Genomic DNA, 26,225 nt, shown 5'->3' with positions numbered 1-26,225 from the left:
CCCAGGGTCAAGTACCAGATGACTGGAGACAGCCCTGTGCTCAAGAACCTCCTGAGATTGTTCAAATGAGCCAATCCTAAACCTGCTCACCCTGCCTTGCATTTGCTCCTGGAAAACGCAGTAATCATTTCCGTGTCTGGTGTCTTACAATGCCTGATTAAACAATAGAGAAGACCGGTGGAAGGTGGGGGTAGGGGGTGGAGGGAAGGGGCACAGCATGATCACTGTGAATGTTTTCCACACTTGGACCATAACCCACAGTAACAAATATCTTGTGCGTGCACGCATGCACACACACACACACACACACACACACACACACGGATATCTATAAAAAGGAAACAGAAGTCTTAAGAGTAATATTTAACTCACTATATACCATAGCTATGATACTTTTTTCTTTTTAGGGGAATACTAGATGCCAGCCACTTAATTGATTTCACAATCCCATCCACTAATGGGTCTCATCCAACAGTTGAAAAAATAGCCATAGAACAGGTCTAATGGGGCATTGTCTCTTAGTAAACAATTGTGGGCCTTGAGGCTTGCTAGCTGAGTGGGGCCAGATCAGATGTCCAAACCAGAAGTGAAATCCATACTAGGCAAACTGACATCAGATGCAGTTTGATGTCTGTGAAAATAAGAAATTATCCTTCTGCTGTGGCATGTATGTATACCTGCAAAGACACTCCTAAGCCTGTAAGTGTCAGGGTCTACAGTTCCCCAAAGTGAATCCTACCCTCATATGCAGGGTTTTTGGTCATTTATGGGAATTCCCTCCTTCTCTGGAAGCCTGGATGAGTTGGGATGTGGGTTGAAATTTTGGACAAACTAATCAGGAAAGCTTTCTTCTGTTTGTGCAAGTATTACAAAATACAGAAAGGTATGTAGAGGAAGATCTCAGAAGACAGATGTTTTTCTAGGTGTAGCATCTAGAATGAATTTGCTGATTTCTAGCTAACCGTATTTTCCTGATTCATAAGCAGGCTGGGTGTTTCTTCTTTGCAAATATGTTTTTAGTGATGTAGGAAGATTCAAGCACAGGTGTTCAGAGCTAAAACTGCTATTGCCAGCCTACTTTGCAATTTCTTTTTTATTGAGCTATAATTTATCAACCATAAAATTCATGCTTACAAAGTATACAAGTCAATTTTTTTTTAGTATGTTCACAAAGTTGTGCAACCTCAACACCATATAATTTTTTAATTGTTTATTTATTTTTGGCTATACTGGGTCTTCCCTGCTGCACGGGCCCTGCATTGACAGACAGATTCCTATCCACTGTACCACCAAGGAAGTCCTGGCTTCTTTCATTTCATACAGTGTCCTATAGGTTCATCCATGCAATGTAGTATCAATGCTTCATTTCTTCTTATGCTTGAAAAATATTCCATTGATTTATATGCTGCATTTTGTTTCTCCATTTATAACTTCATGGTTATTTGGGTTGTTTCCTCTTCGGGGCTGTTATGAAAAGTGCTGCTATATATATTTGAGTACAGATTTTTGTGGGACGTATTGAGGAATTGCCTACAGTTCCTGACTCAAACTTCCAAAATAGTGTTGAATAGAAGTTCTAAGAGCAGAGATCCTCATCTTGTTGAAGGTTTTCAGCCTCTCACCATTAAATACGATGTTAAGTGTCAGGTGTTTGTAAGTGCCCTTTATCAAGCTAAGGAAATGCTTTTCTATTCCTAGTTTGCTAAGTGTTTTTATCATAAAAGAGTGTTAAATTTTGTATCAGTTGAGAGGATTGTGCTTTTTCATCCTTTATTCTGTTAATGTAGTGTATGATTGAATTTCATATGTCAAACCAACCTTACATTCCTGGGATAAATTCCACTTGGCTCAGTTCAGTTCAGTTCAGTCGCTCAGTCGTGTCCGATTCTTTGCGATCCCATGAATCGCAGCACGCCAGGCCTCCCTGTCCATCACCAACTCCCGGAGTTTACTCAAACTCATGTCCATGGAGCCAGTGATGCCATCCAGCCATCTCATTCTCTCTCATCCCCTTCTCCTCCTGCCCCCAGTCCCTCCCAGCATCAGGGTCTTTTCCAATGAGTCAACTCATTGCATGAGGTGGCCAAAGTATTGGAGTTTCAGCTTCAGCATCAGTCCTTCCAATGAACACCGAGGACTGATCTCCTTTAGGATGGACTGGTTGGATCTCCTTGCAGTCCAAGGGACTCTCAAGAGTCTTCTCCAACACCACAGTTCAAAAGCATCAATTCTTGGGCACTCAGCTTTCTTCACAGTCCAACTCTCACAACCATTCATGACCACTGGAAAAACCATAGCCTTGGGTATAATTCTTTTTATGTATTGCAGGATTCAGTTTGCCAGAATTTTAAGAATTTTTGCATCTATATTCCTAAGGGATATTGGTCTGTAGTTGTCTTCTCGATGTCTGGCTTTGGTATCAGGGTACTACTGGCTTCATAGAGCAAATTGGGAAGTGTTCTCTTCTTCTTTATCTTTTGGAAGACTTTGCAAAGGACTCTTCTTTAAACATTTGGTGGAAATACCCATGAACCATCTGGTCCTGGCTTTACCTTAAGGGAAGTTTTCTGATTACTATTTCAGTTTCTTGTTATGTGTCTATTCAGGTTTTCTGTTTCTTTTTGAGTTAGTTTGTTTCTGTCTTTGTGGAATGTTTTTACTGTTTCACCGAGGTTACCTAATTTTTTGGCACATAGTTGTTCATAGTGTTCCTTAATAATCCTTTTTATTTCTGTAAGATTAATAGTGGAATCCCTCTTTAGTTCCTGATTTAAGTAATTTGAGTCTTCTCTTTTTTTCTTGGTCACTCTATCTAAAGATTTGTCAATTTTGTTATCTTTTTAAGAACCAATTTTTCATTTAATTGATTCTGAGATTTTTTTTTTTTCCTATTTCACATACTTCTGCTTCAATCTTGATTTTTTCCTTTCTTCTTTTTTTGGACTTCATTGGCTTTTTTTTTGTTTGTTTCTTAAAGTGTAAAGTTAGGTCATTGATTTAAATCCTTTCCTCCTTTTTAATATAGGAATTTATAGCTATAAATCTTTCTCTAAGCACTGATTTCACTTCATTCCATATGTTTTGGTGTGTTCTCTTTTCATTTTCATTCATCTCAAAGTATTTTCTAATTTTCCTTATTATTTCTTCTTTGAACCATTGGTTGTTTGGGAGTATGTTATTTAATATCTATGTATCTGTAAATGTTCCAGTTTTCCTTCTGTTATTAATTTCTAATTTCTTTCCAATGTGGAAAAGTTGTAGAATAAACCTTACATGATTTAAATACTTAAATGGCAACCCACTCCAGTATTCTTGCCTGGAGAATTCCATGGATAGAGGAGCCTGGCAGGCCACAGTCCATGGGATCGCAAGAGTCGGACACAACTTAGTGGCTAAATCAAATCAAAAGTATTGTTGCTTGTTTTATGACCTAACATATGATCTATCCTATAGAATGTTCCATGTGAACTTGAGAAGGTGTCTTCTTCCTGAATGTATATATTAATGTTTTTCATCAGATATGCAAAATTTTTGAGCATGAGTTCAAGTATTCTTCCTGCCCCCTTTTATCTCTCCTGTTTTTTTTTTATATTCTCATTATGCATACATTGGCATATTTGATGGTGTGTCACAGGTCTCTGAGACACAGTTCATTTTTCTTTACTCTCTTTTTGTTCCTGAGACTAGATCTCAGTTCACCTATCTCTGAGGTCATTGATATTTTTCTTCTTCCTGCACAGATTTGCTGTTGAGCCCCTCTAGTGAAATTTTCACTTAAGTTATTGTACCTCTCAACCCCTCTCAACTTTCTGTTGGTTCTTTTTATAGTTTTTACTTCTCTAATGATATTCTCTGATGAGAAATCATTCCTATACTTCTCATTTATTTTTGAGACATATTTAAAACTTCTTTGTGCACATTTTAAATCAGCTATTTTAAAATACAGCTGATTTGAAGCCTTTGTCTAGTAAATCCAATGTCTAGAATTCCTCAGGGATAGTTTCTATTAGCTGCTGTTTTCATGTGTATGGGCTGTGTTATCTTGTTTCTTTGCATGTCTCATAATTTGTTGTTGATGAAATGGGCATTTAAAATAATATAACGTGAAGTAATAATAAGAAATCAGATTCTTTCCCATTCCCATGGCTGTTTGTTGTTGTTTTACTATTGTTGTTGTTTGGTGATTTTTCTAATTCTGTTTTTCTAATTCTGTAAAATCTATACTGTTTGTTGTGTGACCCCTGAAATATCTGCTAGTGATTACACAGAGATTTCTTTAGATGCCTGGCTCAAAACAAGTCTCCTTCTCTTTGCTGGGTTCTGTGTGTGTTTGGGGGCACGCCTTTAACACTCAGGCAGTTTACAACTCCACCTTAGCCTTTACTTCTTGTTTTCTCGGAGTCTCAGTGTTAGGCAGAAGTGAAAGCTTAAGGTCTTCTCAAGTCTTTCCTGCATGCTTAGTTGCCCAGTCCTGTCTAACTCTTTACGACCACATGGACTGGGGCCTACCAGACTCCTCTGACCATGGGATTATCCTGGCAAGAATACTGGAGTGGATTTCCTCCTCCAAAGGTTCTTCCCGACCCAGGATCAAATCCACATCTCCTGTGGCTCCTACATTGGCAGGCAGAATCTTTATCACTGAGCCACCCAGGAAGCCAAGTCTTTCCTAAGAATGCAAATAACCCTGGGAACAACCCTATGCCTCTCATGAAATTTCATATTCCTAGAACTACCTGGGAGCTTTTCCAAGTCCTCTAGGGATATCTCATTCCCAGCTTTTCCTTTTAAGCTTTTTCATTAACCTATTGTTTGTCCAGCTGTTTTCCACCACTGCAGGCAGCACAGTTTTCAACAATTGTCTCTGATAGTTTTCAACAAATGCCCTCAAGGAAAAGGCTATTCATACTGGGTGAGCTCTGATTCAGGTAAAATAAAGACACCTTAAAAGTAGGGTCTTCCAGGAAACCAGCAGACAGGTCAGAAAATGCCAGTCCTCTGGGAACAGACTTGGAAGGAGCTCTAATCCTGTCCTTCCCCCTCTGGTGGATGCCAGGCTACTGGTTTTTCAAGACTGCTCCAAAGCTGATGAAAGAAAATGAAAACAAGGCAAGTTAAAACTCTATAAAGTTCACTATTGTTACTTTTACCCAGATAGCTACAAGGCTTTGGTTAATTTCCAGAGTTCTAAACAAGTTGACTCAGACCATTTTTGCTAATGTTTTCATTGCTTTTATGGAGGAGAGAATTTTCAGAGGTCCTTCCTCCACCAAATCATTGGCATTACCCACAAGCCTGTTTTGAGGGTGCGTGTGCTCAAAATACCCAGTGGCTTATTAAGGATAAGCCACTAATTAAGGATAATTACACTATGCTTGTACTCAGTGGCCACTTCTCCTCAGTTAAATTGTTTGTGGGTTCCCTTGGTAGGGGTCAGTGAGGTCATACCTGTCAGCAGAACACCACATTTTAGTCTTGCATCTGCCACTGGTTGAGTATATGACCTTGGAGCAAATGAGCTGAGATTTCTAGAGCACCTTCTTTGCCAAGTTCTTTGTGCTGGGTGTTTTACATACATTGCATCATATCATTTTTGCAACAATCAAGAAGGGGGTAATGTTCCCTTTTAGCAGAGGAAACTACTAAAATGCAAAATGCTTAGCATTATGCCTGCTTCACATAGCAAATATTCCCTGCATCAACTATTGTGTTGTCACTTACATCTGTTATTGTCAGAAGAGGAAGTGGAGTTGAGGGGATTGCTCAAGGTCATTTGAATTCCAACTGCAAGTTTGACTCCAAAGCCTGTTCATAGTCAACATCCCATTCCAGCTGTCCTGTACAAATTTGTTCCAGCTCTGGGTCTCATTTTCCTCATCCTGTCAAATGAAGGATTTGGACTGACAGTGGTTTTTCAGTCAACAGTCAACTGTTTTACTGAGATCACTTCCAGGTCGACAATACGGAGCTCTGTCATTCTGCGAAGTCCGTTGCTGGGAGGCCTATTCATAGCATTTTCTTGTTTGGCATGAAAAAGTAAACCTACAGGTAGGCTGGAGGTGTGTAACCTAGTGTGTATTTCTCCCCCTTCTGTCTCCACCCCATCCCTCTGCAGAGGCAAGAGGGGACAAAGTCAAGTGGGTGTTCACCTGGCCGCTCATCTTCCTCCTGTGCGTCACCATCCCCAACTGCAGCAAGCCCCGCTGGGAGAAGTTCTTCATGCTCACCTTCGTCATCGCCACGCTGTGGATCGCTGTCTTCTCCTACCTGATGGTGTGGCTGGTGAGTGGCGGGAGAGGGGGTGGACTGTACGCACAGCCCCTGCCCGGCATCTGCCAGGGGTGGGAGAGCTAGGATCAAGAGAGACCACAGGCCCTGCTGGATCACCTTCAGCAACCCACCTACCTCAACAGACCTTGGCTTATTTCTCAGTAGGAAGGGGTTTCAGCAGAGTCTTAAGAAGCTGTGCTGTGTATCACGGACACCCAGAGAAGCACAGCATGGTCCATGGTGTCCATGGGAGGGAGGGTTACCTTCACATGGACAGCCTGGGACATGTCACCCTGGAGTGATGGGAAGAGGAATGTGGCAGGGATGGCAGACACTCTCTAGAAAGAGCTCTGGAGGGTTAATCACTAGGCCCCCTTCCTTTTCAGCATCTGTAGAGGAATGTGATGGAGACTGGAGTTGGAGGGAGACAAACATGGTCCCTTTCCATGGCTCCTGCCCAGGGATGTTCTGCTCCGCTTCCTATGTCCAGGCACAGATATAAACTTTAGGTAAACTGTTCTAGTCCTCACAATAACCCAATGGGGTAAGCAGTTTTACTGTGCCCATTTTATAGATGAGGAACCTGAGGCCTAGAGGTTGAGTCATTTGTCCAGTTAGTTATACAGTTAGCAACTATTGCACAACTAGTTACACAGCTAGTGAATTCTAGAGGTGGGATTAGAACCTGGGTGTTGGTCTCCAGAGTCTAAGATCTCAGCCACTCATCTGAATGGCCTCTCAGTTTGCTCTTAGACTCTTCAGGCAGAGAGGCTTTGGCATAGCCCCTCTGGCCCCACATGACTGCTCCCTGGGCAAACCTTTCACTGGCGGGGTGGGGCCAAACAGGAGCCCCCTTTTTCTCTGTAGGTCATCTTGTGGGGTTCCCCCTCTTCCTTTCACCCACCTGGGGAGCCTGTGAACAGCAAGAAAAGCGGGTACAGAACCTCTGCATTTCTACTGTGAAGTTCACCTGCAAGCCACTCACACCTCAGTAGTATCCATGCAGCCATTTCACTCTCCTCCTAACACCTGATGCCGCCTAACACACAGGGCAAAAGTGTGTGTTGGCCTCAGAGGCACAAGAGCAACATTCTCTTAACCCAAGAGGAACAGTTTGGTGGGAGAAGAGCAGCTGTGAGGTCCCATGGAACTGGCTGTGAATCCTGGTTCTCCCCACTGGAGCCATGAAACTTGGACAGGTGACTCAGCTTCCATGAGCCACAGTTGTCCCCTCTGCGAAATGGACATGATCACCACTGTCTGCAGGTTATTGGGAGATGAAAGGGTTCTGTTCAGGCATCAGGTGTGAGCTAGCAACATAGCAAATTGATCATAACTATAAATATCAGCCGTGTTCACCATGAGATGCAGCTGACACTGCTTCCAAGCTTAATCAGATAGAGGTTTAAATCCCCATAGATGCCAAGTTGTGTGTTTTTACGTAGAAAAGAAGTTGGAAATAGCTACTAACAGACCCCCGCCCCTGCCAGAAAAGGATGACAGTCAAAGATGTTGTTGTTCAGTCATTGCGTTGCGTCCAACTCTTTGTGACCCCATGGATTTTAGCACTCCAGACTTCCCTGTCCTTCACTATCTCCCAGAGTTTGCTCAAATTCATATCCATTGTGTTGGTGGTGCTATCTAGCCATCTCATCCTCTGCCGCCCTCCTCTCCTTTTGCCTCAGTCTTTTCCAGCATCAGGGTCTTTTCCAGTGAGTCAGCTCTTGGCATTAAGTGGCCAAAGTATTGGATCTTCAGCATCAGCTCTTCCAATGAATATTCAGGGTTGATGTCCTTTAGGACTGATTGGTTTGATCTCCCTCCAGTCCAAGAGACTCGCAAGAGTCTTCTCCAACACCACAATTGGAAAGCATCAATTCTTTAGCACTCAGCCTGCTTTAGGGTCCAACTCTCACATCTGTACATGACCACTGAGTAGGGTTAAAGGCCAGCCCGTGCTTACATTTTGATAAAAGGATCCACCAGTTTCTTTTACTAAAGTGCATTCCACAAGCAATTTTGCAAGTGAAAAAAGTTTTTCATGACATTTGAGTGGGTGTGTTAGGGGAGATCAAATTAATGAATATGTGAAATTTTTTCTTTTTAATTAATGAAAACAACAGTATTATGAAATCAGTTCTACTAATTAGCTGTGAGGTAGGACATTGAATAACATTCCCATCCCCCTCACCTTGTCTTATAAACCCCATTCCTGCTTCTTAAAAGAGAGTCTTGGCAGTGGCTTGGCCAGAGTCATAGGAACCACCTTGCTGCGGCACTCTTATCTGTGATTTGGAATTTCAGCTGGCCTCAGTTTCGGGTAATTGAGTGGTTTCCACAGTAGAAAGTGGTAAAGACAACAGTGCCAAGTTAGCCTGATTTCTGTGAAAGCAAGATGTGCCAGGGGTCAGGCGCTTACTTTCCTCATGTCCTCATGGGGGCGCCAGAGAGCACTGACGTCTCACCTACCCACCTTTTACCCCCACCATCCTTCACGTCTCTCAACCCTGGCTTTGGGGAAAACGATTCTTGACTGTCAGCATCCAAAGGGAGGGAATCTCAAAAATGAGTCATCCGATCCAGGACCTTTGCCCAACTGGCGAGACTGAGGACCAAAGAGAAGGTTTGACTTCAACAAAGTCAGGCAGATCAGCCCAGCTCTGGACTTGGCTCTGCTTCCCTTTCTGAAACCCCAACATCAGGAGTTCAGAGGGCCCCAGGCTGGAGTCCAAAGCAAAGCCATATGCAGGTAGCATCTCTGGTCCTGAATGCTTGGAGTGTGTTCAAGTGGTAGTCGCTCAGCCGTGTCCAACTCTTTGTGACCCCATGGACTGTAGCCTGCCAGGCTCCTCTGTCCATGGAATTCTCCAAGCAAGAATACTGGAGTGGGTTGCCATTGTGTGTACACACACAGAACCTTCCTTCTGTCCTTCCACCCTCCAGCTTCTTAGCCAGGTAGTCCAGTTATATAAGGAAAGGAAAGCAAAGGAAGCATCCTCATTATTGCCAGAATAACCCAGGCTCCTATACGTATGACATCTGGTATCACCCATTAAGAACATGTCAGCCACAGCCAGGCTGTGCTTGTGGAGACCTCCCTCGTGGTCAGTGTGGGTTAAGCGCCGATGCATCAGCTGTGTGGCTTTGGTGACCTCACTCTTTCTCCTTGCACAGGCCAGAGCAGGTCAGACAGGGCACGCACTGCCCAGTTCCTGGCGATGCTGAACTGAACACTGTCTTTTAGGGTCGAGCATCTCCAAACCCATCTGCAAGCTTTGTCCTAGGAGGGATATCGTTTTAGACCACAAGCTCTGGCTTCATTCCAGGGCTGAGCTCTGCCCTTAGAAAGCATACTTCATCTGGGCTAATCACTCACATTTTCTGTGCCCCCATAGATTGCAAGATGAGTGATTGGAAGTGAAGGGAAACATACATCTGTGAATGTCTTACACAGCCCGTGCACTGTCCCCTCATCTTTTCTCTTAATCCTCATTTAAAAGCCCATTTCACAGATGAGGGAACTGAGGCTCAAAGAAGTAAACTAGCTTACCCAAACATTTGCTGGGACTGGAGCCATCAGCTGAGATGTGAACAACCCTGAAAGATCCTGCTGTTCACATTTTCTAGATGGGGAGGTGAGCCATCTAAGGGATGTTTTGAGTGAGGTTGTCCAAGTACTTCTAGGGCTTTCCATTCAGCTGCTGCTCACCATTTCCCAAGTGTCAGGTGCTTATTAGAGGAGTTATGTGACCATGTTTCAAGATCCTTAAAAGCCTGTGTATCCTTCAATCCAGTGATTCTGTTTCTTGGAACTTTTCCTAAGGATATAATAGTAAGATGAGAACCCAGAGATGTTCACACAAGACAACATGATGCTCAAGAGCAAGGATATATATATATACACTTATGTATGTATGTATGTATATATATAATATATATAAAACACACACATTCATACACTCACAGCTGATCTGCATTGTTGAGTGACAAAAACCAATGCAACTTTGTAGAGCAGTTACCATCCAATTAAAAAAGCCTGAAGGCAAGGTTGGAGTGCAGACTTTAGAGTCAGAAAGACTTGGCCTGGAATCCCTGCTCTGCTGCTCACAGACTTGATGCCCACCTGCATTGTAACTTCTTCCCCTCTGACCCTTGTTTCCTTGGGCATAATAACAGTGCCTCCCTCACCAGTGGGTGGTGCGTAGAGCAGATGAGATTGTGGAAGTGAAACACTTGGAAAGAACCTGGTACATAGTAGGTGCTCAGTAAATGATGTTACATGTTACAATACAGTGGTATTTTAAGAACGAAAACAAGCCATTTCCTATCCACCAGTGATGGATGGACAGGAACTTTACAGCTATGCAGTGGAATCCACGCACCAGTGTAAAATAAGATTGTAGATGAATATTTGTGATGGCAAGATACTCACAATGTATCATTGCATGAAACATATAGTCACAAAATATGCACTGATAGTATAATCTGATTTCATATTTTTCTAATACATACACCAAAAAGAAGGTCAAGGATATATTCTAAAGCCCAGGGATCAAACCCAGGTCTCCCACATTGTAGGCAGATTCTTTACCAGCTGAGCCACAGGGGAAGCCCAAGAATACTGGAGTGGATAGCCTATCCCTTCTCCAGTGGATCTTCCCGACCCAGGAATTGAACCAGGGTCTCCTACATTGCAGGAGGATCCTTTACTAACTGAGCTGTCAGGGAAGCCCATATTCTAAAGCAGGGGTTTTCAAATGTGATTCCCAGGTCAGCAGCCTCAGGGTCTCAACCAACTAGGAACTTGTTAGGAATGCAGATTCCTGGACTTAACCCCAAATCTCCTGAATCAGAAACTGGGGGTGGGGCCTGGCGGGTCTTATTTTAACAGCTCTCTACAGGATTTCCTACATTTTCAAGTCTAAGATTCACTGGCTCATAAAAAGTGTTAATAGTGGTTGTCTGAGGTTCTTGAGAAATGATAGGTGATTTTTACTAATACTTTCATTTAACTTTTTTTCTTAACTTTTTAAAACAGTAAACCCAGATTACTCATGTAATCTGGAAAAAAGAATACTCAAAGGACAGTTTTTAAAAAATGAAACCATATTCCAGATTTTTCTGTTGGATACAGGAGTACTATGTTTAAGTTAAAAACACTGCGTTGTAAGCAGGGTTTTCACGGGTGCTCCTCTGTGAGTTGATGTTTCCCCCGTCTTCTGCAGGTGACTATTATTGGATACACCCTTGGGATCCCCGATGTCATCATGGGCATTACTTTCCTTGCAGCAGGCACGAGCGTTCCCGACTGCATGGCCAGCTTGATTGTGGCGAGACAAGGTATGAATAGTGTCTCGGGCCCCCAGCCATCAGCATCACCAAGTGGGCCCTTCCCCCTACCTGAGTTACAGTTCATAGCTCTCAGCACTGATAGTCATTAAGTCCTGCTGTGGAGGAAACAGTGATGACTGGAAAGCATCATGTAGATTCCATCCATGGAGAGAATTACTACCAAGATCACCTCCTCTAGACCTCTAGAAGCATCTGTGTGGAGGTGAATAAAAATGGACTTGTTCTGGGAGCTCCCTGGTGCACGAGTGGTTTAAATTCCGGGTTTTCACTGCCAGAACTGAGATTCCACTAGCTATGTTGCCAAAAAAAATGAACTTGTTCTGACATCACCAGTGTGAGATTGAACAGAGTGGGAGCCCAGAATTTTTAGAGCAAATGCACTAATGTTCTGATCCCAGGCAGGCCAAGTGGGGATATCCGATGTCTCCAGCTATTTTCTGATTCCTCTTCCAAATTCTAGAACTTATATAATGTTATGGTTTGCTCGGTGGGTTTTCTTTGGAGCTAAGTGCCTTGGGGGTGAGCAGGCTAAGGAACACCGGTATACTCCTCGATGGCAGAACAGAAGGGCTGTGAAGAGCCAGCCTTCCTCTGCTGCTCCTTTGCTGCCAGTGAGATAGCATCCACGCCCGGACTTCACTGACCTTCCTCCGTAGACAGTAGTGTGAAAGGATGGGAGGCAGGAAGGGCAGATAGTGGAGTGAAATCTCAGAGGAGACAGGAGAGGAGAGAAGTGTCCAAACATAAAGTGGGTTCAGAAAGGAGGAAAATGTTTCATTTCTTCAAGATGAAAGAAAGTTTGGTGAGTTGGCTGATCGGTCCTGAGAGAAGATGAAATGAGGGGAAGGGAAGGGTGAGAGTATATTTGGCAGGAGGCTGGAGCCTCGAGGAGAATGGCGACAGCTGGGGACGGCAGCTGAGGGGGATGGAATTGAACTGAGTGACCTTCAAGGTGAGTGTATTCATCTCCCAGGGCTGTCAAAACAAAAGTACCCCAACTGGGTGACTTAAAACAACAGAAATGGATTCTCTGGTCCTGGAGGCTGTAAGTCCAAGGTCAAGTGTTGGCAGGACTGTACTTACCTGGAGGCTCTGGGAAGGAATCCTTCCTTGTTCTCTGCCAGCTTCAGGGCGGGTGCCAAGAATCCTTGGCTGTGGCTGCCTCCCTCCGGTATCTGCCTGTGTCTTCACATGGTGTGCTTCCCTCTGTGTGTGTCTGTGTCCAGAGACACACCAGTCATTGAATTAGGGCCCACCTTAATTCAGGATGATCTCGTTTTAATTGGATCACATCTGCAAAGATTCTATTGGCCAGTTAGGTCACGTTCACAGGTTTTGGGTGGACATGAGCGCGGGCCGCTATTGAACGCGGTCCAGGGAGGAAACGGAACAATAAGCCCCGAGGGCCTGGCTGACGTTCGGGGTTGTGAATTTGGGTGGGGTTCCAGCATGAATTTGGAGTTGTACCAGCTCCCACGACACACAGATGAATCCATCCAGAGCTGGGGGTGGCTGGGTGGACACAGTGGAAGGTCAAGGGGCCAAGAGAATGTGCCATTTAAACAACTGGCCTTGGAGTCCAGGCTAGTGGGTCAGGGAAGGGGTCATGATACGAGAAGATTAAGAAGGGGAGGGGAGCGTCCCAGCGTGGTCCAAAGGGGCTCTGTAGGAACAAGAACAGGTGGGGATATCATCTCAGAGTGGCTCCTGTGAAGTGTAGAAAGACACGAAGGAAGGCTGAAATGGGGGTGAGAGTGTATAGCTGTCCTAAGGGTGATGCTGATGTGAGTGACAGAGGATCCAGCAGACAATATTAAACATAGATTCTTTATGGCGGAGGATGCAGAAACCTCTGCCCAGAGCCCCCTGCATGAGGCAGGAGCTGTGCAGTAAGCTCTAACATGCAGAGACTGCATCCTGGGCTCCCTAAATCTCGCAGCCCACAGTGTGGTCCAGGCTGGCAGCATCGGCTTGAGAGAAATGCAGAGTCTCAAGCCCCATCCCAGCCCCACTGAACCAAAGTCTCCTTTTCAGCAAGACCCCAGCGAGTTGTTTGCTCTTTTTTGTTAATTAAAAAACATTTTATTGGCATATAATCACTTTACAGTGTTGTGCTAGTTCATTCAACAAAATGAATCAACTGCATGTATACGTATGTTCCCTCCCTCTTGGACCCCCCTCCCACCCCATCCCACCCAGCCAGGACATCAGAGATCACCGAGCCGAGCTCCCTGTGCTTTATAGCAGGTTCCCGCCAGCTGTCTACTTTACATAAGGTAGCGGATACATGGGCTTCCCAGGTGGCTCAGTGGTAAAGAATCCACCTGCCAATGCAGAAGACACAAGAGACATGGGTTTGATCCCTGGGTTGGGACGATCCCCAGAGAAGGAAATGGCAACCCACTCCAGTATTCTTGCCTGGGAAATCCCATGGACAGAGGAGTCTGATGGGCTACAGTCCCCGAGGTCACAGAGTCGGACACGACTGAGCGAGTGAGCAAACACACAGTATACATGTGTCAGTCCTAATCCTAAATGCACATCTCTCCAAAGAAGACACACAGATAGCCAAAGAGGCACATGAAAAGATGCTCAACATCACTAATTATTAGAGAAATGCAAATCAAAACTGCAGTGAGGTATGACCTCACACTGGTCAGAATGGCCATCTTCAAAAAATCAAGCAATACATGCCAGAGAGGGTGTGGAGAAAAGGGAACCTCTCTTGGACTGTGGTTGGTGGGAATGGAAATTTGAGTCATGTGCTCTCAAAGTCTGAGAATTGCTGTTCTAAGGTTCCTTAGGGGGCTTCACCCACCCAGAGCCCGGCAGTCCAACCTGAGAACACACTCGCTCTTCTTTCCCAGACCCGGGCGGGCATTTGGTTCCTCCTGACCCATCTGGCTAGTGCCTGCCTCCCCACCAGGGATGACTAGCTGGCCCGAAACAGGAGCTGCACGTTCCTGTTTCACAAGGTCCTGGGAGACTGAAAGGCAGGTTTCCCAGAGATACGGCCCCCAGTAGGACTAAGCTGCCAGGATTTCGAAGGCACTCAGATAGGTGCCCAGGCCCGGGAGGGATCTATGAGCCCTCAGGGAGACACTGTGCCCTGGAGGTCAGTGGATGACAGCAACAGGGTGGGAGGAGGTAGCCTGGCTAACACCCGGGTGCAGGTGGTCGAACAGAGGTGAGGCAGTCATCTGGTTGCTGGTCTGAGTCTCTGCCAGCTGCTCAGTAACCAAGATGGCTTTATGGTTATAGGCACATGCATTTCAGGCTTCTTCTTTCCACGATATTTGTGGCCAGATTATGACAGTCTGTTGAGTTTGAGCTAGGGGGCCAGGGTAGAAGAGAGTTCAGCCAGCATTAAAACTTTGTTTTCTAACTTTTGAAGCCTCTCAAGTTATTAAGTTCCTAAGACTGTTTGACTGGTAGGAGACTGGACAGTGGGGCAGGAGGGGGAAGGTAATGACATAGCCCCTCGCCTCTAAGATGCTTCTAGTCTGTTTGGGAGCAAAGAGTCCACTCTTGGTTAGACCAACCAGGCCTAAGACCAGATGCTCTGTCATCTGGGTCAAGTTCATGGTGCCATCGCCAGGGTCATAAGTATGCATCGAGGACAAGGCTCCCTCCCTCCCAGAGAAGGCGGGCATCTCAAATAAGGAGAAGCATGTAGTGGGTCATCCCAGAACACAGGCTGACACCCTGTGTCAAGAGAAGTAATGAAGGGCTCTGGGTGAGTTTCCTAGGGCAGCCATAATTACCACACACTGGGAGACAGGAAGACAGAAACTGACGGTCCCACAGTCCTGGAGGCTAGAGGTCAAGGTGTTGGAAAGTTTGGTTCTTTCTGTCTGCTCCAGGCCTCTCTCCTTGACTCGTAGGTGGTGGTCTTCATGTTCGGATGCAGTTCTCCCTGTGTGCAGGCCTGTGCACAAATTTCCCCTTTTAATGAAAACACCAATCATTACTGAATTAGGATTCATCCTCATGTTAACCTGACTACCCCTGTCCCATTCTTTGTGACCCCATGGACAGTAGCCCTCCAGGCTCCTCTGTCCGTGGAATCCTCTAGGCAAGAATGCTAGAGTGGGTAGCCATTCCTTTTCCAAGGGATTTTCCCAACCCAGGAATCGAAACCGGGTCTCCTGCATTACAGGCAGATTCTTTACCATCTGAGCCACCAGGCAAGCCCTGTAGAGACCCTATCTCTGAATAAAATCACATTCTGAGGTATTGGGGGTTAGGAATAACCTGTCGGTTGTCCCCCGCAGGCCTTGGTGACATGGCGGTCTCTAACACCATAGGAAGCAACGTGTTCGACATCCTCGTGGGACTCGGCATACCGTGGGGGCTGCAGACCATGGTTGTTAATTATGGGTCCACGGTAAGTTCGTCTCACTTCCTTAGTGAGATGACCCCGGACGCTTGTGCTTTACCAGGAGCGAGTATGGTGTTGGCCCTGAAGCTAAGAGCTGCAGGGAAGGCACTGCCCCCATCTCCTCTGCAGGCTGGCAGCCACTTTGTGCAGAGTCGTCCAGAGTAGCCTGGGGGTGCCTGCAAGAGGCAGCTCATGTTTGCCTGGAACTCACAGGTGCTTCAGCTGGGACACCCACCTGTGGCTTCCAGAGGAGGGAAAGGTTAAGCCAAGCGCAGCGGGCTCCCGGAACAGATGGGCCCCTGAGCAGCCCAGAGGTTCAGGGCATGTGTCTTTGTTTTTCCAGGTGAAGATCAACAGTCGGGGTCTGGTCTACTCTGTGGCATTGCTGCTGGGCTCCGTCGCTCTCACCGTGAGTTTTTACAATTCCAGAATGGCAGCTTGACACACGCGTGGTTTCCTCCGATTCTGCACAGTCTCTGAATTCTTCCCCTTTGGCCGTGAGGGATTAAGCTGAAAAAACATAAATTCACAGATACCCCCAGACACAATTTATGCCAAGAATATTGGCATCCACCACTACACTTTTCCCTGAGCTGGTGAGAAGTCCCCAGAGGGAGGGACTTAGATTTCCTCTCTTCTTGCTGCCCCGTCTGTCTCCCCTCAATGATGCAAGTAGGAGACACGTTCCCCCTACCCCCAGCCCATCTGAGCTGCCGTAGGGGCATGATGGTCAGGTCTCCGGGCTGGTACATGGTGACACGGAGGTCTCCTTACTTCACAGGCCCTGAACTGTGGAAAACAATGCCTCAGCTTACTTTAGTCCATCCTTACAAGCACCTGATGGTTTTCTACTTTGCAGAAGAAATCAAGGCTCGGGAATTAAGTAACTTGTCCCAGGTCACAGGGGTAGGAAATGGCTGTTTCCCATAATTGTTCTTTCCCCTAACTGTCCCATTAGTGCTATTGCTTAGAAAGGAATCCCTTCTTCGTGGACCCCACATTTCTAAAGCCTTTTAATGGGGACTAAGATCCACTCCCTTTGTGAAGTCTACAGGGATAGGAAAAGCTGGGATTTGAACCCCTATTGGTCTAAGGACCCACAGCATTGGAGGTAACTATGATTCAACTCTTGGGGAGCCTTGATTCATGGCTAAGAAAGAAAGTAGTTTCAGGACGGAGGGGACATGTGTACACCCATGGCTGATTCATGTCGGTGTGTGGCAAAAACCACTACAGTATCGTAAAGTAATTAGCCTCCAGTTAAAATAAATTAATTAATTTTTTAAAAGAAAGACGGTAGTAAAAGGAGGTAGGCAAGTATGAAACAAATTTAGAAAGAGAAAGCATTCCAACCCTGTCTCCCAAACACACACACACAGTCCAAACTGAAGGTGTCTAGACAGTGGGCCAATGGGAGCCTTGAAGGTTTTGCTAAAGAGGGTTGAGGATGCCAAGTTCTAAAGCAAAGGAAGGAGCCAGTGGCAGACCCCAGTTGTCACTAAAGAAGGCTTGGAAGGCCTATGCATCCCCAGAAAGGGGTGTGCCTGCCCAGGGAGGGCCAGTGCCCTGAGGACAGCTGCTGTGCGTACCTGGAGTCAGCATCCTCTCATCAGATAAGTCTAAAGCCTACAAGGCTATTCTGATCAAACCAATGATACATCCGGCAGCACCCCTCTGTTCTTGTCCACATTTTGGAGGAAGTGCTGGGGTTCATCGTTAGTGTGTACTTTTCCAGTAAAGGCGCCTTTTGTATTTCTCTGCTCCCCGAGCCCAACACTCGCCCTGTCCCCTTCCAGGTCCTCGGCATCCATTTGAACAAGTGGAAGCTGGACCGGAAGCTGGGGGTGTACGTGCTGGTCCTCTACGCCGTCTTCTTGTGCTTCTCCATAATGATAGAGTTCAACGTCTTTACCTTTGTCAACCTGCCAATGTGCCGAGAAGACGATTAAAACAGAGCCACTGTCCCTCGCCTGGGAGCTGTTCTGGACACTCCGGCGCTGGCGTCCTTTTTCCCTGCCCCTCCCCACCGCGGATCTCTCCTGCATCGGCCGCCACCGTCCGTTCTTTCATCCATGGGAAGAAAGCGCCATCGTGGTCTCTGTCTGGTCACGGGCCAGGCTGCCAGGCGTCATCCTCCTCCTTGGAGTTCTGCCCCCACAAAAAGGCAAGATTCAGGGGCCACTGTTGGAGCAGCTTCGCAGACCTCAGAGCCGCCGGCCGTAGGTACATGGCATGTATCTCCTCTCGGACGCTTGGATCAGGAGGACTTCTGTATGTGGGTTGTCTTTCTGTTGCACGGCAGCCTCGGAAATGAGGTGGTCGGTGAACACAAGGTCTCCTGGGGCAATGCAAAATAGGAGCGTTGTTCTCAAGGGGCCCCTCTGGACCAGAGGGTGTGGGTTCCTTGAGCAGCATGTGCTCCTTAGAGCTTCTTAATCCTGCTGGAAGCACTCAAGGTTTGGAGAGAGTGAGGCTCAACCTGTTGGGAGTTTGGGGCCATGACAACAAACACTCCACCCCTTTTCCTGGACAAATTTGGAAGAATAGAAACAGTTGTTCACAGCGGAAGAGAGAAAACAAGTGCTTACTCTTCTCACTTTCATTGATGCATTCAGAGAATGAGCAATGACACAGTCAAAATAAAATGTCAGCTATAGATCATCATACTTGAAAAATACCATCGCATACAAAGGACCTTGATGGGGACCAAAAAGGTAATACTTATGGGAAACAAATCCTATGTGTATCATGTTGTGTTGACACTAAGGTGTTTGGTTTGGAACATAGAGAGAGTAGAAGACTAACATCTAAATGGGTGCTAACTCAGAGACACAGTGGAGATAGTACTTTACAGCCGTTCATTCCAGACCTCCTGTGGCATGGGATGCGCTGTCAGTTTCGGTTTTGTCATTTCTTTGTTAATGCCCTGCCCTCAACATCACCCTGTTCAAAGACCCAATTGTTTATATACCCAACAAATTTCATAGCCTGATGAACTGGAATGCGTGTGCCAGAAGTAATGGCCAATGACTAGAAGAGAGATTTCCTGCGAAACCACCAATTGCTCTCTGGTGAGCTGGAGGCAAGTATGGAAACGGTAACTTGGAAATTTTTAGAGCTAAGGTTCTTGAATCTCATCGTTTGCGATGCATGAAAGGCCAAAGATGGGAGGTTAATTCAAAAATAGATAGAAACATATTAAACAATTCTGACTGCTTCGTAGCTCTCAAATATATATTAAAAAGATTTACGAACACAAACCATTTGTGGTTTCTGAAAAGAAAGCACAATTCATTTTATAGAGAGGTGTTCTTTTTTATTTTTTTAATGTTTCTATTGCAAAGAGTCTATCAGATTTGATGCACTTTTAATACTGGGCTATTTTGCACAGACGACTGTATGGGGAATGCCCCAATGATGGTACAAGGAAAGGAGGGTTTTAATGATTCACTGATAATTAGTCATGGGTGATGAGTGTAGATCCAATAGCTGATTCTTTCCTGAGACACAGTGGTTGTAACCCACAGTGGAATCTGTGGCTGTGCTCTCTGTGGCCTCCGGAATTTCAGAAGGAGGGCATGTTTAAGCTTGTGTTCCTAAAATTTCCTTAGCCTGAGCCTCAGACAGGACAACCCCATCACCAGGTTTCTATTCTGGATCCTCATCAGTGTTAGTAGCTACACCAAGTCAAGACTTCTCCTTTTGTTTCTCTTTCTTAGATACTCAGTGGTCTTCCAGTTGAGGACAAGGGTCATTTTCCTGAGAAATTAGCTAAATGGGCGGCCAGGGAGCCCCAGGCTTCATCAGCATAAACGTTTAGACGCAGAGGGTTTCAGAGTTGTCGGAACCACTCTGAGCCCGCAGAGAATAGCCACCTGGTCTCCTTTGTCTTACAGCCTCATCCAGGTTTCAGAGCATATCTGTCTCCGTTTTTGAATCTCAAAACTGCCCTGTGATGTAGGTAGGGATTATTTTCCCCATTTAACAAGAAGTTCAGTCTTGGAGAGGTCAGGTGACTCTAGGTCAATGGCTAGTTAGTTGCAAACAGGAGCTGAGCCCCAGCTCGCCACCCGGCTCAGCCAGTCCAGTGTGTGGTCATCCTTGGTCGCGCAGGCGTGGGTGTGTCCTTGTCCTTGGGGTTGGCCCTTATTGTTTGAGTCAAAACTTCATCACATTTCTAACTGACATCTGGATGCTCTGTCTCCCATGCTAATATGTATCCCTATCCTATGTCCCTATTATTTTCTGATAAAGATCAAAAAATATTTTTAGCTAGGCCGCATGGGCCCTGCTGAGAGCCCTGCTGGTGCAGCATCCTTGTGCAGCTTTCAGAGAACACACCCTCATCACCCACCTCTTCCTCAGCAGAACCCATCGGAGATGATAACTATGCTGCAGTTCCAGTTTGAGACAAAAACTAATGTTTCTAGTATGTAGAACAGCCCTCCTGGCTAATCCTCTCATGACTTTAATGTGCCAATGTAACTTCCTTAAAGGATCTATGCATTTATTGTATCTAGGAAACTATATATACACGGTAGGTGAAGAAGTCTCTTTTGTAACTCAATATTTTTTCCATTTCAAGTTTAAAGAATTACTTGACTAATTAGGCCTTCATTTGAAAAATAATGCTTTCGTCACTGCACAGGGTTACTTCCTTTATTTTATTCCCTAAGCTAATTAGCACAGGGTAATTACTCTGCTATGAAAATAAGCAATCTGAAAAATAAACTTGGCTTTTTGAATTGGGGGCAGAAAAATGAACCCAGTGTACTCAGATAGAAAATGTCTATAGACGCAGGAACAGGAGGTTCCTGGCATCTCTGGTTTGGATTTGCCTTTGCCAGCCACGCATAATCGAGGGGAAGGTGTGCGGTGTCCTGAGAGCCTGGCCCTGGAGGAGGGCTCTGGATCAGCTGCAGTGAGACTGATGTTAAAGGCAGATCAGAATGGTCTCATTCCCATCCTTCCTGTAACCCACGGTCTCCCGACCTCCGTGTTCACCTTCCGTGCGCGCCGACCTTGTGAGTTTTCCTCTGTTCATTACCTGCTGCTCCTCCCCTCGCCCCACCTATTACGGCTCGTTCTTGCTCCTCCAAATGGCGCCTAGTGGTAAAGACCCAGCCTGCCGATGCAGAAGACAGGAGTCACCAGTTCAATCCCTGGGTCAGGAAGATCCCCTGGAGAAGGAAATGGCAACCCACTCCAGTATTATTGCCTGGAGAATTCCCTATGGACAGAGGAGCCTGGCGGGCTACAGTCCATGGGCTTGCAAAGAGTCAGACACAACTGAAGTGACTGAGCACATTACTTTTCCTTGTCAATCTTTTGCTTTTACACACCCAAGCAGCTGAAAAGACTAACCCATCAGGAGCCAGATGGGCATGCCCATCCCTCCAGGGGGAGAGACCCCCTGCCGACCCCGACCAAAAGCCCCCCTCCTGGGTTTCCCAGCGTCTAGGTTCTAAGCGAAGAAACTACCCCACCTTTCCTTTTTAAAATTTTTTCTAAAGATTTTTTTGATGTGGACCATTTTTAAAGTCTTTATTTAGTTTGTTACAATATTGCTTCTATTTTATGTTTTGGATTTTTGACCAGGAGGTATGTTGGATCTTAGCTCCCTGACCAGGGATTGAACCTGCACCCCCTGCACTGGAAGGGCTTTGAAGTCCTAACCACTGGACCACCAGGGAAGTCCCCCTCTTCCTTTTTGGGGAGGATTTGCATGCCTTGTAGCATGCATGTTTCCTGGGCACTCAGCCCTCAGGAAACACCGGGCTCCACACACAGGCTGGGAATCCAGGAAGAGTGTGGGCCTCCTGGCCTGATGCCCTCCTTTCCTCCTGGCATCTTCCCTCCCCGAGCTCTAGGGCCCCTCCCTGTCCTTAAGGTGGGGGTGGACAGAGGCAAGATGGACTGGGAGAGGGTCCATCCCCCCTCTCCTTCCCCAGGTGTGAAATGCACTAGTGGAGTCAAGGTCTGGAACAGGACAGAGAAGCAGAGACTCTTCGGCTCAGGCTGGCACTGCCCAGTGAGCTCGTGGCCCCCCCATCCGCCCTGACACTGAGTGGGTCCTTAGGGGTTGGGCTTGGCCTGTCTCAGCCTCACCTTTCCTTCCCTGGTGGGAAAAGATGGTTGTGCAGCATATATGACAGGCTCTCAGCAAATGTTTGTTGCATAAACAAAGAACTTGCTGGTTAGGGTGAAAATCTTTGGGAGATTTGGGTGTTTTAGGGGCTTCCCTTGTGGCTCAGCTGGTAAAGAATCCGCCTGCAATGCAGGAGACCTGGGTCCCTCGGTTGGGAAGATCCCCTGGAGAAGGGAAAGGCTACCCACTCCAGTATTCTGGCCTGGAGAATTCCATGGACTATATAGTCCATGGGGTTACAAAGAGTCGGACACGATTGAGCAACTTTCAGTTCACTTTCACTGTGTTTTATATGGGCTTCTCAGGTGGCGCTAGTGCTAAAGAACCCGCCTGCCAAATGCAGGAGACGTAAGAGACATGGGTTCGATCCCTGGGTTAGGAAGATCCCCTGGAGCAGGGCATGGCAACCCACTCCAGTATTCTTACCTGGAGAATCCCGTGGCAGGCTGCAGTCTATATTTCCGCGTCCCTCTAATGCCCTCTGAACATCATTTCTGTGTGAGTCTTCCTCCCCTTGGGGCAGTTAGCAGATGCATTCAGGATCCCTGAGATGGGTCACGTCTCAGCAGCTTCGTCACCACATGGTGCTCATTCCAGACATTTTTGAAAATGCTCTCTGGGCAGCTCTTGAGTGGCAGGAAGAGCATCATCCCCCATTTATTCCTGGACCCAATGTGCTGCCTCTCGCCCCTGCCCTCTGTGTGGATTCACCCCAAGTGTCTGGGCACCCCTCCAGCTATGAGCCCTTTCTCTCTGCAGCTGGTCGCAGGAGCCCCTCAAGTGCAAAGATGCTCTCGGGACCTTCTGGAGGCATATAGAAGGGGCCTATCCTGTACTGTGTCAGTCATGTGGGTGGTAGAACAAGAGCACCTTGGCATAGGCCCACCCTCCAAGGCCAAGGACATGGGTGGGAGGCAGATTTTTTGTGACCTGGCTCTTGTGGAGCCCCTTCACCTTGCCACAGAGAACTGTTCTCCCAAGGGCACAGTCCATTTAGGATGTTGCATTTGCTTCTTAATAGGGAAAGCCAAATTGGGACACTAGCTTAGTATGCGCTTAATTCCAGACCTCATAGCTGATGGGTCAGTATCCAAAGTCACGTGCTGCTCGACCTCAAGGGAATGGTACCTGCATGAAATCGGGAGAAGAGGTGTTTTCTCCCATCTCGCCACCCAGGAGGAGCTGTTTCTTCCATTACAACAGGGAAGCCAGTTAGGTTGTATTAGAGCTTTGATTATTCTATGGGGTTTTAAAAAAAATTTTAACTTTTCACTTGACCATTAGTTCCCAGGTTCCTTTGGTCTTTGCTAAATCCTCATGCATTGCTGGGGGGCATGTTCATGTCATCTTTTACTTGCAGAAGCTTCCAGGCTTTCCATCACCTCTTATGGTGTTGGCATCCAGTTGTCAAGGTGGTGTATCCTCCACACACTTCATAACAGGGGCTGAGAACTTACCATCTTCTAATCTAGGAAAACGTCTGCTGCCCGGACACCCTGATATAGACCCAGGGTCATGGGAGGTGGCTCTGACAGTTAGAAATGCTCCCTGAACCCATGTGAAAGTCAAGCCCTTGCTGGTGTGGTGTCCACTGTTAGATTTATGGGTCTGGGATGGGCTGTTGCTTTATTCAAAGCCCTATGACACATGCAGGCCTATCCACACCTATTCCCTCCATTGCCAGAATTCAGTTGCTTTTTATGCAGCACGTTGGTTGGGACTTATCCACAGTAGCAGCCAATAAAGCCCTTAATCCTGGAGAAAGTGTGTACCCTCCCCATCCCACCACTGAAAAACGTAGTTTTTTAAACTATTGAAAGTATGCTCAGCTTTTGGTCTCTGGGTGTGTGGCTTGGTCTGGTCAACCTTTGTGCATAAAGCGGGGTCCCAGACAACAGAGCCCCACACCCCCACTCCAGAAAGTCCCAGACACCTGGGAGTATCCTGACGAACGTCAAGTCCCCTTTCAATAGGAGCGAGGCCTTTCTTCCCACTGAAAATGGCTGGGATGTGAGCGAGACAGCTCTGTTTTTCCAAATCAGATGTTCTGGTGGGTTTTTTCACTGGCCGCCAGGGCATCCCTGCTCTCACCTCCAGAGGTGCCCTTCTGAACCCATGGGACACTTCCTGGCACTTTCTCCACCTGCCTGGACCAAGAATATCTGGAGGGCCAGGGAGAGAACTGTGGCTAATCGTCTGTGGCCAAGTCTAAGGGAGCCTCCTCTGGGGGGCTGCTAGTCTGGGAGGCTGGGTGTCCAGTTCGGAGCACACGCTCCCTGGTAAGGTGCCTGCCCTCTGTGGGTGTCTCCTATCCAGCTGCTGCCAGCCCAGAGCAGTTGCTGGGTGTCTGAATACAAAGAGAGCTTTGATTACCTAGAGAGGAAACAGGGCTGCCAGCCAGATGGGGCCGGGCTCATGCACAGATGCAGGAGCTGCCAGAGGGTGGACAGGGAAGGCCTGACCCAGCCCAGGGCCCCACAGGGCCATGGGATCTTCCTGGGGCTCAGGTGTGACCTAACAAATAGCTGGTAGATAGAACTGGAGCTCTCATACCCAGAAGGAACCCCCCTTAGAAACAACCAAAACCCAAAACTTCTGAGGCTGTTACACATCACCAGAGTAAGACATTTCTGGCATGCTGCAATCTTTGTTCATCATCTTTAATGGGCAAAGCAGGAGCCATGAGCTGAAAAGTTGTAAATAATAAATATATTTATCCCACTATTTATTTTTTCAATAACTGTGACCTCCTGCACTGTGAATGCTCTGTGATATGAGATTCTTAGTTTAATAAAACTGTCATTAAATTTGAATGAATTGCTACTATTGATTTCTAAACACTGGCATGAGTTTTTTCTTATTGTGAAGACAAATCTAGAGTAAATACGAACTAAACCTTTATAAGACATCTAGCAGTCAGTATTGTAATGCAATCTATGAAAATCTGTACACTGTCAATAAAGTGAATGAACACAAGTTGTCTTTCCCTATAGAGAGCTTCCAGTCATGTTTTAATAGACACATACATATTTGTATTTTTGGAAAGAATTCTTTACACTGGAATAAAAGCCATTTATGGAAACCATTTCTATTTGCATATTAAGAAAAATAAACTTTGAAAAGGATGTGGGTTGGTGCTTTTTAATTATGATTGATAATAAAACGAAGCAGGAAACTCATAACTTACCTTGAAAAATGAAAGTGTTAGTCACTCAGTTATGTCAAACTTTTTACAACCCCATGACAATAGCCCACCAGGCTCTTCTGTCCATGGAATTCTCCAGGCAAGAATACTGGAGAGGGTAGCCATTCCTTTCTCCAGGGGATCTTCCCGACTCAGGGATTGACCCTGGGTCTCTTACATTGCAGACAGATTCTTTACCGTCTGAGCCACCCAGGAGGTCCACATAACTTACCTTAGCAAGGCACAAGTAAATCCAGAATGATCCAGCCTTCTCTTGTCTCATCAGTAAGGCCAGCTTTTATGGGCAGGGCACCCACGGGGTCAGCCATACAGGGCCTCACACTCAGAAAGCCCCCAGCTTCGGTTGTCACCATCTTGAAGTCTTAAATGATTATTTTAAGGGGACCTCACATTTTCTTTTTTTAAAATCATAGTTGTTCAATATATGTTATAGATGTACAATATAATTCACAATTTTTAAAGGTTATACTCCATTTTATACTTTTAAAATAATGTTTTAGTTCCCTGATTGTACAATACGTCCTTGTAGCACATGTTTTCATTTTGTCCTGGGCCCTAAAAACTATGAATCTGGTCCTGCTCATTAAGAACAAGGTTATGCTATACATAACAGAGAAGAGATTGCTATCCTTAGGCAAAGAACTCTTGCAAGCTAATAAGAAAATGGCAAAAACATTTCAACAGAAAAATGATAAAGAAAAAGCAATTCTCAAAAGAAGCAGCATAAATGGCTAATTAACAGAGGAAATTCAATCTCACTGACCACAGCAGGGAATACATATTAAATACAGTAAAATATGCAGGGACATAGGTCTACAAGGCTTGAAACAAAGAAGTCGGGAGCCGGGTCTTCAATGTGCTCCCCTGAT

General features: G+C 46.1%; 1 protein-coding gene and 1 long non-coding RNA gene across 3 annotated transcripts in view; one reads left to right on the top strand and one right to left on the bottom strand.

The window, feature by feature from the left end:
* SLC24A4 (solute carrier family 24 member 4) overlaps positions 1-25,276 on the top strand; it is a 186,923-nt gene extending 161,647 nt beyond the window's left edge. For both annotated transcript variants that reach the window (XM_070477935.1, XM_020875995.2), the window contains exons 13-17: positions 6,116-6,282; positions 11,496-11,610; positions 15,897-16,009; positions 16,347-16,412; positions 17,800-25,276. In XM_070477935.1, coding sequence (XP_070334036.1) covers positions 6,116-6,282; positions 11,496-11,610; positions 15,897-16,009; positions 16,347-16,412; positions 17,800-17,952 — 614 coding nt within the window. In that variant the 3' untranslated portion in view covers positions 17,953-25,276. The remainder of the gene's footprint in view (positions 1-6,115; positions 6,283-11,495; positions 11,611-15,896; positions 16,010-16,346; positions 16,413-17,799) is intronic.
* Positions 14,199-16,630, bottom strand: LOC110126362 (uncharacterized). The gene is made up of 2 exons (XR_011491791.1): positions 16,239-16,630; positions 14,199-15,567 (listed from the first exon to the last, which is right to left on the bottom strand). It is a non-coding gene; the product is annotated as an uncharacterized lncRNA (long non-coding RNA).
* Positions 25,277-26,225: the final 949 nt, after the last annotated feature.

Source organism: Odocoileus virginianus, chromosome 16, assembly GCF_023699985.2.
Source record: "Odocoileus virginianus isolate 20LAN1187 ecotype Illinois chromosome 16, Ovbor_1.2, whole genome shotgun sequence".
NCBI classification, from domain to species: domain Eukaryota; kingdom Metazoa; phylum Chordata; class Mammalia; order Artiodactyla; family Cervidae; genus Odocoileus; species Odocoileus virginianus.
This window is presented reverse-complemented; position numbering and strand designations above follow the sequence as displayed.